The 14,888-nt window shown below is 32.5% G+C and overlaps 1 protein-coding gene across 1 annotated transcript in view; it reads right to left on the reverse strand.

The window, feature by feature from the left end:
- Nucleotides 1-14,888, reverse strand: part of LOC129225311 (uncharacterized) — a 90,411-nt gene that overhangs the window by 7,768 nt on the left and 67,755 nt on the right. The window contains exons 10-11 of the mRNA XM_054859905.1: nt 14,465-14,546; nt 5,751-5,863 (exon numbers count right to left, since the gene is read on the reverse strand). Coding sequence (XP_054715880.1) covers nt 5,751-5,863; nt 14,465-14,546 — 195 coding nt within the window. The remainder of the gene's footprint in view (nt 1-5,750; nt 5,864-14,464; nt 14,547-14,888) is intronic.

The following is a 14,888-nucleotide window of genomic DNA, read 5'->3' on the forward strand; positions in this document are numbered from 1 at the left end:
CATAAATAATGTGAGTTTTTGTTTATAACCAATTAATGTAGGTGATGTGACAAATAATGAAATAGAACATACTAAATTATATTCAGTAAATTACCGCCCATTAGCCAGGGCTAAAGCAGAAACACGTGAAATACACCGCCAGCTCAGTCATTTCCAGCCGAGGACTGCAGTTTCGTGCTTATTAGCACTCATCAGCCCGGCATAGGAAAGTGACTGAGCTGGAGATGGAAAACCTCTTAAGGAAGCCAAGAGTGCGAAACAAACTGGTAGCTAATATAGAATTAGCAGCCCAGACGAGTGACCGAAGCAATGGTTCGGTTCAACTCGAAGATTGAACGCAAGGCAAGGTATATTCAGTAAATTACCGCCCATTAGCCAGTGCTAAAGCAGAAACACGTGAAATACACCGCCAGCTCAGTCATTTCCAGCCGAGGACTGCAGTTTCGTGCTTATTAGCACTCATCAGCTCAGTCACTTTCCTATGCCGGGCTGATGAGTGCTAATAAGCACGAAACTGCAGTCCTCGGCTGGAAATGACTGAGCTGGCGGTGTATTTCACGTGTTTCTGCTTTAGCCCTGGCTAATGGGCGGTAATTTACTGAATATACCTTGCCTTGCGTTCAATCTTCGAGTTGAACCGAACCATTGCTTCGGTCACTCGTCTGGGCTGCTAATTCTATATTAGCTACCAGTTTGTTTCGCACTCTTGGCTTCCTTAAGAGGTTTTCCATCTCCAGCTCAGTCACTTTCCTATGCCGGGCTGATGAGTGCTAATAAGCACGAAACTGCAGTCCTCGGCTGGAAATGACTGAGCTGGCGGTGTATTTCACATACTAAATTATGTTTTTAAATTTATCTATAGATTCCAAATTCTAGAAGTTATACTTACAGGTTCTAACGAGTTTGTAAGTAAATTGTTTTATGCCTCCATTTTTATTTCTATGTCTCGTTAACACAGAAGCGCTTCTTCATCTCACGTTTCAAACTTACTCTAGGGCCATTTATGGCATCCTCATATATATAATAGCCAATTCACTGATCGTCATCAACAATGAAACTTGCGCCATAACATGTGTGATGACATTATTTCATTTCCATTGTTGAAGCACCAAAAATTCAGTAATAAGTTATTTATAATTTGATAATATTTTTTGGCAATGTTTGACATGTAGGGAAATGCTTTATTTTGACAAGGCGGAACTGGATCGGGTAACTTTACTGTTTTACTAGTAGAACTGTCATTTCAGGGGAATGAAAAAATGGCCAACAATCAACGCTACCTACTAAGGTTTAGGGTTAATCCATTGGAGTTAGGGTTAAAATCTCAACTATCAAAATATCATCAAACAGGCAATGGCTTCGTTCAAATGTTGAAAGCGATTTTCAACCGTCATACCCAGGGTTGTTTGGTTTAAACCAGGTTAGTTTAAAGCACAGTTTAAACCAAGTGGTTTTTTTAGCCATATGGTTTTTATTAAAAATGGTTTTTTTGAAAAAGTAAATCATTTTCTCCCAAATGTTTCCATAAATTTTACATGCGATTGGAAGATGTAAAATCAAATTAATGCAAAGTAACTAACAAAGCTTTAGAGATAAATTACATATCAATAAATTTGCAAACTTTTTTTTTTCAATGTAAAGTAAATTTGCTTGATAGTTTTTCTTTTCTTTCTTAAATTGATGCATTTTTTCTTATTAGGCACATAAATATAAAGCAGACCAACTATATTTTTCTAAAATTAGATAGAGAAAAAACCCAAGTAGTTTATTGTCTTCATCAATTCATTTATTTTTCTTTCATTTCTCTTTTACATTTCAAAGTAGCCCAAAAAGCAAATTTCAACCATTACTTCATTTTACTACCATTATCTACCTAATTTGCTTCAATACTTAAGAGTTATAGAGATAAGTCATGTATCATTTAAGCAATCTGTTGTGTATATAAATCTAAATTCTGCAGAATATTTAAATAACAGGGGAAAAAATTTCACACACTTTTTGACATCCACGATAGGCAATGCAGTCAGAGCAAGAAAAAACGAGCTGATGTGTGCATCACATGACTTCCTTTTACTCCAATTTAATGTCATTTCCCCATTACTGGCAGTTTTAATGTTATTCAATAGTTTACTCTCTAAATTTCACCAACAGTGGCCAAATTGAAACAGATTTTTAAAAAAAAGTTAAATTTGTCGCCAAGTTGGCGACCAAAAGACTGGCGATATATCGCCAAGTGTCCGCCAAATTATAACACCACTTGAGTTTACGTCGAAATTAACAATGATTTCCCCCAAAAAAGGAGCAAAAGACCCCTTTAGAAACACACGAATGCAACCAAAAGGAGAGGTGCACAACTAGACCCCACTAGGAGTCTACGTACCAAATTTCAACTTTCTAGGACTTGCCTTTCTTGAGTTATGCTACATACATACACACATACATGCGTATATACAGACCTCATGAGAAAATTCGTTGTAATTAACTCGGGAATCGCCATTATGGATATTTCGCGTGTCTATACGTTCTTAGGAACTTATCCACTTATAGTCGAGTCGAAAAAAAACTCATTATTCATTTGGGGGTGAGTAAAATGGAAATTAAGGTCGATTTTTGAGTGAAATTTTTTTCACGAATACAATACTTCCTTTTTTGTAAAAGGAAGTAAAAATGTATAAAATTTTGAAAACAGAAAATATCTGTGTAACTGCTCTTATAACAAATTTAGTGTCAAGTTTCACCTTTTAAAGATTTTTTAAAATCATAATATAACAAAAGGATGATGTATGAATGGTAGAAAAATAAATAAACATTAATTTTTAACAGTAAAATATCTTTATTATTCAGATGTGTTAAAAGAATGGTTTCATTATTTGGATTGTAAAAAATTAGGATTACATTTAGGATTGGACAAAAGCTTCAGAACTTGTCTTTTTATTTGAGGGTTTTAATTGAAGTTAGTTATCAGGAGAAATAATATCTAAGATTAAAAACATTATGATTTTTTTAAAGCCCTCTTGAGGCAGTGAGAAGCAAAGGGATATAAGTGGCAAAATTAAAAATTTGGAGATAACCAATACAAGTAGTAGGGGAACCTCTCCTCTGTCATAGGGCAAAAATGATAGTACTAGTAGTGCTGATAACCTGGGTAATACCTGGTAACTGCAGCTGTGCAGCATGATTTAGGAAAAAATTATCTAGGACATAATCTTTAAACGTGTTTTACTCAAAAAACTTGAAAATGTCCACTTACATCCCTTTACATCTCATTGCCTCATTTGTCCTATTTGTATAAGTCCTCTCAATGATACATTACGTGAATTATTACATTACCTGTAACTTTTTTAAAAATCTTTAGTAAAACAAAATGTGTTGGTCTTTTGATTTTTAAAATTGTGTAATGTACGTCAGACTTGTGATTCATTTGCAGATACTACAAAATACTTTCTATGCTTAGAATACTTGATTTTAGTTTCACTTTTATTGATATATTTATCTTAGTAAGCTATAATTTCATATTATATGAGGAAATTGATTTACAAGATTTTAATCTTGGTTATTTATAATTATGTCTTATCTCTCACAGCAAATTATTTCTTTGATTATTTATTTGTACCAAGGTCCATTGATTAAAGTTATGGTACTTTTTTATTAGTTAAAGATTTTCAAACAATAGTTTTCCTATAGAAAGTGCTACTTATGAGGAAATAAAATTACAAGATTTTACTTTTAATTATTGACTGCCACTCGAGGGCCAACAAGTCAAATTAGAGAGGAAAAAAGCTTCACTTTTTCTTATCACAATACAGTAGACCCTCATTTTACGCAGGGATTACGTTCCACGGAAATGCAGCGTAAATCAAAACCACGAAAATTGAGACCTAATAACAGTGTTAAAATAGGGATTTGGTTCTGTAGATAACAAAATATTTCATTCTAGTGATGACTAATTATATAATAAGTTTAATGTGTACTTACTTATATTGACTTTTTTGCACAACATGCATAAAGAAAACATATATCAATTTCGTGTTCTGTTTATAGAGAGGAACTGGCTATAATAGTCTTTTGGCAGTCATGAAGAATTTTTCTCTGTAACTCTTTGCAGAGCATTAACGTATCCATGATCACTTGCGTAATTTCCATGATAGAATCTTCCTTCATTAACAAATCAGAAAGATCATTTCTACTGTCTAGGAATGGCTCAAACTTTTCAATGTGTGCGTTTTTGATTGTTCGTCACCGAAACATCAAAGGAACGGTTTCAGACTAGCTATTTTATAGACGGTTTTCAAGAGGTTACTGCAAAGTAACGCATGTCTGCTGAACTACCTTTGCCAATATTGAGTATAAAGGAAAAAATTTCATGTTGTTGGAAGAAATAACAAATATCAAGCTGATTATTCAGTGCAATTTTGAACATAGTCATACTATATGTACATCGAACTTGGTACACAAAACTAGAAGAGAAGGATAGAAAAAATGATTTCCATGGAGGATGTATTTGATGAATATAGTTTTATACACATGTAAAACTTCTGCTTTTTAGCTCAGTATGTAAGTTTTTATATATTTTTTAAAAAAATGTACACCAGACTTTATTATTTCACTAAAACAAGACGAGAGAAAGAGGAAAACATACGACGTATTTTCTTAAGATAATGAATTTATGAATACGGACTTCTTTAATTATTTTTGTCACTTAGTTATATTATTTTTTATTATCATAAATCAGTTTGAAACAAATCTGTTTCATTTGATTTCCATTTTCATCATTCTAGTCTTTCAGGATATTTATTGCAGAAAGGGAATAAGTCCCCAAATTAAAAAGAAATTTTAAATTAATTTCAGAGACGAAATGAAACGTCATTTAAGATGAGGTAATGATCCTACTTATGCCTAGATTAGTCATAAAATTTTTCGTACAAAGTTAGTTCATTTCTGAATGAAATAATCACTTTTTATTGATTCTTGGGAAGTTGCTTCAGTTGGACTTATGCCCTTTCTGAAATAATCGATTCAATTAAGATTGGAAGCATGTTGTCGTAGCGCGATATTAGTTGAAACGAAAAAGAAGCTTTTTTTTTTTTTGTGATCGCCACTTTTGGCGACTGAGACTTGATTCTTTGGTATAGCCACTTTCAAAGAAATGATCGCCCGCTGGTGACCGCTAATCTAGAGCTTCACTACAATCTACATCTAATGAGAAGAGACTAATGATTGAAACATTGCTAATCCTGTCTTTGAATTTGCGAACCGTCAGGCAACATTTGCCGAATAAAGACATTTTTGGGAGATCACAATGACCTTCCATCATGGCGCCCCTGAGTGCAACATTTCAATATTCAAGGATAACTCTAAGAGAAATATAAATGGAAGAATTAAATTTATAATAACTGTTAAAAGAAAAAGCTAAAAAGTTTTGGATTTAGACCAATTTCCGAATAACACGTAAGAAAAATTGAATATTTTGAAATTAACAAACAAACTAAAAGAACCAAAATCAGTTGTTTCAAGGTCACTAGAAGCTGCGACATTTATAGACAAGATTTGAAGAATTCCAATGAAATGTAGCAGGAAGAGAAAAGTAAGTGTTTTAGTTTCAGTCCGGCATCAGAAACGAAAAGAAGGTAAATAATTTTTTAAATATTTGAATTCGCATCAATGATTTTGATTGTGAGAGGAAAGTTAAACTTTTTTACTAACATTTTTTCACTAGAAGCGTATAATGAGTAAAATTTTCATTCTCTTACTTCTCCAGTTGCTAGTAGAATAGGTTTTGGCTCTTGGCAATTTTGTATTTCAGCGCTGGGTGCTGTGATCAAATCTCTAACCAAATTCCAAAATAAGCTTGGAGATTTTGTTCCTGTAACAGAAGAAGGAGTGGATATTTGGCGCGATGATAAAGTGTAAACTTAAATGAATCCCTCTTAAAACATGGAGAATTTAAGAAACATGTGACATTTATTCAAAATCATATCAATGAAGATGTTTTTTTTTTAATTGTAAATTAAGTAAGCAACTTTTAAGGGAAACTCATCTATATCTATACTAATAAATTCTTTTTGTGTTGAATAGTTCATTCATTGACGAAGGCTATAGACCATATAAAATCACGCTATGACTAATAGGAGTGAAGCAGCAATAAGAAATGTTACCAAAATGGGAAAATTTATATTACAATATAAAATGCTTGGAACGCAGAATATGCATAGCCTGAAAGTGCGGACTTCGCGATCCAGTGGGCGTAGGTTCGAGTCAGCCCTGAAGTAAATCTCGAGGGTACCTTTCAGAGAAAATCCTAAACGATGCTAAAAATGAATTGTAAAAAAATACAGTCAATTGGCGATCCTTTCATCGATAAGTCGACGAAAAACTTCGACTTATCGAAAATACGACTTACCACTAGTTTCGGTTTGCGACACTTAAATATTGAAAACTATTGAATATTTTAATTAATATGTACATATAACGGACAAAATCACAGATCTTAAAAGGTTTTAAGCCTAATATGCACAGTTTAATCGAAAATAATGAGAGATAAAAAATCAAAGCATTGTTTTGATTTCGATACTGTTGGAACCACTTGAATAGAGCTGATTCTATTATACTTCAGAAAAGGGGCACATCTTCATTCGTTTCAAACTCGCATTCCCAGATTCTATCGCTTTAGACGTTTCTATTTTTCTTCTAATATCATTGACATAGTACTTGCTTAGACATCTTTAATAGTAAAGAAAACTCACTGTGTCTCTCAGAAACGTTTCAGCAAATAATCAAACTCAAGAATGAAGGGGAACGCATCTTAACTTAGGTCAGCCTTTGAATAAAGGTACAATCAGTTGACTTGACAGCTTAAAAGCAAATTCGTAGTCCAGCAATATGTCAAATTTTAAACAGTACAGTACAGCAAAAGAAAGCAAGCTAACTCATTTCCACACGCGTTAACTCCTTTATCGCACATTGGTTCAACAGATGCTCTTCTTGCTTTAGAGGTCTAGTGTGCAGGAATTGCAAGTGAAGGTGAATTAATTTTTCTTTTGTAGTCACTTGCTTCTTTCTTTTTCTTTTCCTTTAGTTCTTTCGAAATAAATTTCGAGTTATCTTGAAAAAAACTTCGAGATAAAGGAAGTTTACTTCGAGATATTGAGAATAATTAGCATGGAATTAAAGACAAAGCGGTCGGGACTTGTTAAAAACTTTGATTTATAGTAATATTCGAGTTATCGCGAATTCACTGTAGATATACGTATTATTGTCTAATTTTTGTTAATAACTAATAATATAAAGCTGAAGAGTTGGAACGTGCTAATCTTAAGGACTTACTGGTTCGAATTGAATTTGTTTTTTTTTTTTTTTTGTTGAATAGTCCATTTATTAAGGAAGGTTATAGGCTATACAACATCACGCTATGACTAATAGGAGTGCAGCAGGAATAAAAAATGTTATGAAAACGAGAAAATTTATATCTATAGGGTCATTCCATAGAAATGTCAACCTCAGAAATTTTTTTTCCACAAAGCCTTAATTGTGACCTATCATTTCATTCAGCATACTTTCTAGTACATAAGTTTGCAAAAATTTCATTCGATGTTTTTCTTCTGGCTCAAAACGTGCGATGTTGTAGAAAAGGCTTAGGATGTGCAAAAAACATGCGTCTACGTTTTCTTGTGTAATGTAAAAATTTTTGCAAATTTTTAAAAGAACTATGTTTATTCTAAATGAATAGATGTTGGCCCAATAAAATTGACTGTTCTTTTTGCATGCATTATAAGTTAAGTCTTTTAATTAGTTTGGTTATTTCACTGAAAATATTTACGTTACGTTAGTCACGAAAATGTACTATTTTCTGCTTAAAAACTAAACCAGATGATTGAACCAAACAGCACTTTTTATTTTCTTACATCTGTGTCATATCTACTTAAAAAGTGCAAAATATTCATTTTAGTATCAGTAGATGTAAAATAATTAGTGTGACTAATGTAACATTTGAGCTGTGACTAACGTAACGGTTTGCATGTGACTAACGTAACATTTTAAAAATGACTGCTAATATTTAAAATTTATTTAATTTAATGTAAATTTTCATGAACAATTTTGAATATGTAGGCATTCTATATTGATTAAAAAAATAAAGGGTGAAAAATACCAGTAATATTACATTGTAGACCTTCTGTTTACTTAGAAAAATACTTTTTTAAAGTCTTTATGAAGATACCTCCAATTTAAAGAATTATTAAAAAAGAATAAAAGTGAGTAAAGCAAAATGAGTACTCTGTTGAATGTGCATTCAACACAAGAATCCAAGCTTAAGAATTAAGATAATAGAAATACAGTCTTAACAAAGAAGAACGTCTCTATCTTTTAGAAAATACATCTCCATCTATTATTAAAATGAAGTAACGGCTGCTCGTTGGAAAACATTTGAAGATGTTACATGATACAGTGACAATAAGCGCTGCTGTCATATATTTCAGAAAATGCAAGAATGATCATTTAGAAATTCAAACATTTATGGTGATATCTGGAATTAAAATGCATTCTGATAAAACGTTCGAATATTTTTTTTTCAATATTACATTTTAATTCAAAAGGATGCACAACACTATTCGTTCGATGAATCAGTAAACCTTAAAAAATAATATGCCATTGAAAAGTACTACGGAGTTTCTTATAACGATAACTAGTATATCAGCAGAATACTAGAATTCAGTGAAACTACCAACTTGAAAAAAATTATTTTTTTAAAAGAGAGATATTTAGGATTTAATTAGACCAAGAATAATGTTATTCAGTTTGGAAAAGCAGTTTTTTTTTTTTATTTTTTTTTATTTATTTTTTTTTTAATTTAATTTTATTTTATTTTATTTTTTTTTTTTATTTTTTTTTTTTTTTTTGCACATTCAAATTGAGTTAATTGAACTGAATCCTTCTATTCAATTTCTTACACTAATATAGAAAAAAAGTAAAGAAAAAACCATAATACAACACAAAGAAGGTTCCTAAAAAGTGTAAAAGTAATATAAGAGCAAGAAATTAACTATAAAAAGTTTTTTATATGCATTCATTGCTTGTTATTCGATGGTTACGTTAGTCACGTTACGTTAGTCACACACAGTTTTTCGGAAAAGTACCATTTAGGGCCAAAAAAAGATTCGTCTGTAACAAATCTGTAGTACGATTTTAAAAATTGATTGTTTACCTCTTACAAATATATCGGCCAACTTTAAATGTCTGCGTAAGTTTCAGAAAAAATTAGCTCGTAACATAAGCATTGGTTCTCAGGGTTGCAAAAATGTTACGTTAGTCACGATGCCTTTTTTGGTGAAAAAACACCTGCTAGCGTTTATTTTGCTTCAAATTCTTGGTAGAAATAAAAAATAGTCACCATGTAAATTTTAGATCTGCATATTAAACCAAAACACATTTATTTTTACTCCCGGTGTAAGTAAAAAGAGTTTGAAAATCAGCTGCGAATGTTACGTTAGTCACTATGGAATGACCCTATACTAATATTGTAAAGCTGAAGAGTTAGTTTGTCTGAACGCGCTAATCTCAAGAACTACTGGTTCGAATTGACAAATTCTTATTGTGTTGAATAGTCCATTTATTGAGGAAGGCTATAGGCTATTTTTGTTGAAACCAGATTGACCGAAATTTTTGTAATTGCAAATTAAATGTTTAATTAATTGTTTAGTTCTATGAATTCCTAATAGACGGCGGAGTAGGTTTAGTTCCATGAATTCCTAATAGATGGCGGGGTAACTTAACTCTTCGAGTGGGCGCTGGCCGACTGCTGATAGCTGCGAGGAACCATCCCCTACGCTGTTGTGATCAGCGAACATATTTTTGAATGCGGTTTTTTTTTTCGATGTTCAAGTACATAATTTGATTTTGTAGGATTTTTCTATTGGGTTTTGTTTTCCTTATTGCTTCAACGTTTGTTTTTGTTCTTATTGTTGATGATAATTACTTATCTAAGTAAATAATTCGATTTGTTGTATTATTCAATTGTGATTGTCCTTCATAACGTTATTATAGCATTGTTTATTTGCCGAAACACTTTAAATTGCAGAGAAAAAAACCCGCTTCATTCGCTGAAGGGTAGGGTTACGGTAGCGTGGTTGCTTGACACGTTAAGCAATGAACTACGTAGTTGAAGGATTATTTTGAGTTTTAAAGCTACTGTTAATATTTTTATGTGTTTTGGTGAATAATTTTAAATTCCAAAGAGACTTTAATAGGTCTTTTGAAAAGGTGTGTACGCATTTTAGCTGAAGAGAAATTATCAATTCACATCAGAAGGGGGGGGGGGGGCGTGGATTTTTTTTTTCAACGGACTTTCTTTAACTTCTTAGCAGGGGCATCGCCGTGCGAGTACTGCTAGTAAAATATACTCTTGTTCAACTGCTGAGTGTAATGGAAGATATGCGTCAGCTGAGAAACTTTCAAGAACTTTAATGAAAAAGTTTTCGATCCTATTTTGACGAAAACAAATCTGCACCTCTGAGACAGATTGACGTAAGTCCAAAAATTGCGATTTTCTGTTTAATAGTAAATTGCATGTAGAATCCCGTTCCGCATCGAGTCACATAAACGTAAATTTTAAAGAAAAAAGATCCTTTTCAATTTTTTTCAAAAGTTAAAAGAGTGCGTGTCCCATCCTTTGAATGCGCCAGAAAAAAGTTTTTTCCTCTCTCCTGTAAAGTTACCGTAATGTGACTTAAGTCCTTCTGGCTCTGAGGTAGAAAAATATCGTCCAACAACTAAACTAAAATTTCCTAAATCTACGAGCTCGTACTACGATTGGCGTCAAATAAGATGCGGAGTTAAGATATTAAAAGTTTCATGCGAAGAAAAGTTTTAGTGAAAAATACAGAAATGTATCTTTTATACTGGCTCTTGATCCCATGTCCCTGTATTCTCATCTAGAGAAATCGTCTACATAAGAAAACAATATTAACACAAAAAACATAAACAACAAAAACCTACGGCCCCTATATCCAGTCTCAAAATTCTAATGCATCGAGTAGGAACCGTATATACAGTAAATGAGATGGGAACGTATTGTCCTCTCAGGCACTCAACGATCGCTTGACCGTTAGCTCGGACTTAGTAAACTATTCTTTATTTTATGCCCTGATGAAGAGGCTTATTTCTGATAGCCTCGAAACAGCTGTCTGCTAAGATTTTAACTCAATTGCTTTTATTTGTACTGGCATCCACGTTGTCGCTTCGTTCGAAGTTTGTCAACTGTTTTTGTACATAAGTAACGATCATGACATGTTGTCAAAGTATTAAATAATAATAATAATAAAACGAATATATATTTATCCATTTCATTGCTTTAAAAAAATATATTATACTGTGCTGCGTACACGTTACAAAAGCTTGTACAGTTTGAAAAAGAAAAAAAAAATTTTTTTAATTGTTTTTATTACTATTTTAAAGATTAATGAGCATCAACTCACGTACATATTACAACACAAATTTAACTATTCACTTTATAGGAGAGAGAGAGACCTGGCTTAATTTGCACGGCACACAGTGGAGTATTTGACTGAAAATCCTGGCCAAAACTAGTTTGAAATTTTCACCCTTCTGAAGGCGACATCCTTGTGTGCGTTTGTGCGCTGTACGGCGAAGCTATCCCACTTATAGACATGAAACTTGGTATACAAGTTGTCTGAAATGTCTAATGTTACAATTTGAAACTCGATTTTTAAAATTTGAATTAGAAAATGAAATATTTAATATTTTATCCACGGTTTAGACTTTTGCATGTTTACGATCGTAAAAACGATCCTAGTAAACGTAGAAAAAAACCCAATGCATCACTAGATAGGAAAAATAATTTTCTTCAAGATTACGGTTTGTTTGAAGTTCTAACGTAATTAACCGAATTTCTAAGAATTTACAAAGGGAGGTCACTTTTTCGACTTTTTTCAATTATTCAATCCATGTAAACTAAAATTCTTGCATCCAATATTCTAATAATGTTATGGCTCTGAAACTTTTTAAGGAAATAATATAAACACCTTACCTTCATTTACAGCGAAAACGGTGAAGTTATGTTCTTTCACTGATTTATAATGAATTTTTTTTCAATGAGTTGAAATAAAAATTTTCAATAATTTTCACTCGATCCGAAATGAATGCCACGGTTGGCTCTTTGCCAATAATGCTTAGACAAGTGATAAGTAAACATGTTCGATGCGAATTGCTGTTTTCCTTTGAAGATATGTAATTAAGTGCACTGTTCGAGGGGGGAAAAGAGCAAAAAGCGGTTAAAAAAATCCTAGTATTCTGTACAAAACACTAATTTGAAACCAAAAAAATAATCAATTTTATTCTTTTCGTTTGGTTTCAATTATTAAAACCCTGAGTTAATCATGCACAAAAAGAATTAAAGACAAGGGTTTCGGGGTTACAAAGAACCTTTTTTCTATTGGAAAAAAATAAATAAATAAATGAACTAGGATATTATTACTGTAAAAACACTCGAAAATGGATATTCAAAAGCTCTTTGTTTTTGAATTGTATATATTGTACTCGTACCTTGGGTCGATCCTTAGTTTTACATCGTGTGATGTGTCCCGCTAAAAATTGTACAAACAAATTTGGAACTAAAATTTTATGTAACTTTAATTTCACAATGAGTAGGTAAAATTTCTTAAATATGGATAGCTCGCTAGCGTAGGAACGTTAGGAGACAATTACAATTGTCTCCTAACGCTAGCAAGTGTGTGTGTGGGGGGGGGATTTCCCCCCTTTTGCTACGTATAACGGGGAAAGACCCCCTCCCCCGGCACATTATTTGCAGCAATGATCTGAAAAAAATATAAATATTTATTTATTTTATCTAAAATCTATCTCAATTTTAAGGAAGAGCAAATTTTCTTAGCGAGATCACAAAATAATTTAATTTATTAACTCATTAACGTACATGAGAAAATTAACATAACTGAACGCAAACACATGTTTTAGGGGTGCAGTGAATCTCTTTAGCGATGCATAAAGGTAAGCGTTTTCGAAATTAATTGGATGATTCTCATTCCATAACTTACATCTTTACACATTGGTGAAGTGGTTTCTCATAACCATGAAACTCGTGTCTGAAATTTTATTGTTGTTTGTGCGCTCAAATATGTCGATCTTTTCATTCAGTAGTACTTATGATAACTTTTTTGCAAATTTATTAAATCTTTGTAGGTAAATTCAGTTTAAAATCATGATTTGTCACAAAAAGATCGGATTATGCACTTAAAAAAAAAAAATCATTTTAAAAAAGGGCAGTTGTAGGCGGAAGATTTTTTTGCTGAAATTAGCACTAGAGACTTTGCCAAATACGATGCAACTTTCAAAACAGCCCGACCAAGCCCGACACCCATTTAAAAAGCTTTCTCTAGTTATAAATTAAGGCGAAAAGCCTTTAAAAATCTCACGTACCAAGTTTTCTTTATTTTTTTCACTAAAAGAAAATAAAAATATTTACTTTGATTTATAATTAGCACTAAGCCCTGACATTTCTTTATACCGTAAAATTGGTTTGGTTCAATTCCATTCCTTTAGAAAGCCACAAAAAAATCTACATTGAAACGTAATAATTTAGCTGAAACGTAACAAAAAAGCGAAAATTCTTATAGAAATCTCATCTTTCACTGAGGCTATGAGCAATTGTATGTGACTCAAGTTTCCAAAACAGGTGCCGATCGATGCACCAGTTAGTCAACTATCATGGAATAAATTTTCATAAAAATCGGGTAAATTTTTAATTTTGGACTTTTGGCCAGGATTTTCAGTCAAATACTCCACTGTGCGGCAGCTCAGCTCCCACACTTTTCAATTTTATGTGAATTTTCTTGTAATCGGTGTCATTCAGGATATTTACAGATTAAGATAAGTTCTGAAAAACATGGGGCTCTCAATCTTCTTTTCTCAGGAATCTTGCCCCCTCACATGTCAGAGTTAAAAATTAGCGATTAACAAAGGATTTCTACTGAGCGGTGTGATTTATTTCTCGAGAACAAAAACTAAAATTTCAAATAAGTAGACTTTTCTCATGTTATTTCAGAAGGATGGAATTGAGAGAGTGAGTCTACTGTGGTCATCTGTCCCGAATTTAGACGTCAAATTGTATTTTTTGAGGTTATTTGATCAGTAAAGTTAAAATCCAATTATAATATAGCCTAATTTTATTTTAAAAAGGAAAACGATTAGGTTTTGCTTCGCCTCCCCCCTAATCCCTCACACTCCTTTTTGATCGCAGCAGCCGCCTATGAGTTCCTCTGTAAATTCTTATTTCTTTTGCGTCTGTGCAATATTTTCTTCAATGCTAAACAAACAAGGGAGACATTTTTAGTTCATACTAAAGTTTGCAGTTACGCAAAGCAGAACTGCGAGTAATTTTAAATTTCAGATTACAGTAATGCATTATACTGCCAGAAAAGATCAAAAGAAAGGTTACCTTGCTTAAAATCAAATCCTCCAGGGCCGTCTGTAGTTCCAGCTCCGAAACTGTAGCCCATTGATGGCTTGCAGGTAGTTGCCTAAGTGAATCAAGGTGGCAAGAGAGAGTAAATGAAAGTTCCTCAAAGATGGTAAAAGAGAAAAAAAAAGCTTTGTTTCTTCACCAAAATATTCGTAACGCAGGTTCTGTTACCACTATATTTAGTACAAAATATGATGTTTGAAGTTACTGAAATTTGGAATTTGAAGCACTGTGCAACTGAGCAACTGCAATTTTACCTCGGGAAACAGATATTTATGAAGATTTTTTATTGACAAGATCAACTTTCCGAAGTTCTTAGCCAAAAGGGATGTTTGCAAATGTTACAACAAGAAATTTAACTGAATAGAGTTAAACCAAAAATATAATTTCAACCTCAATT

Source organism: Uloborus diversus, chromosome 1, assembly GCF_026930045.1.
Source record: "Uloborus diversus isolate 005 chromosome 1, Udiv.v.3.1, whole genome shotgun sequence".
In the NCBI taxonomy this organism is placed as follows: domain Eukaryota; kingdom Metazoa; phylum Arthropoda; class Arachnida; order Araneae; family Uloboridae; genus Uloborus; species Uloborus diversus.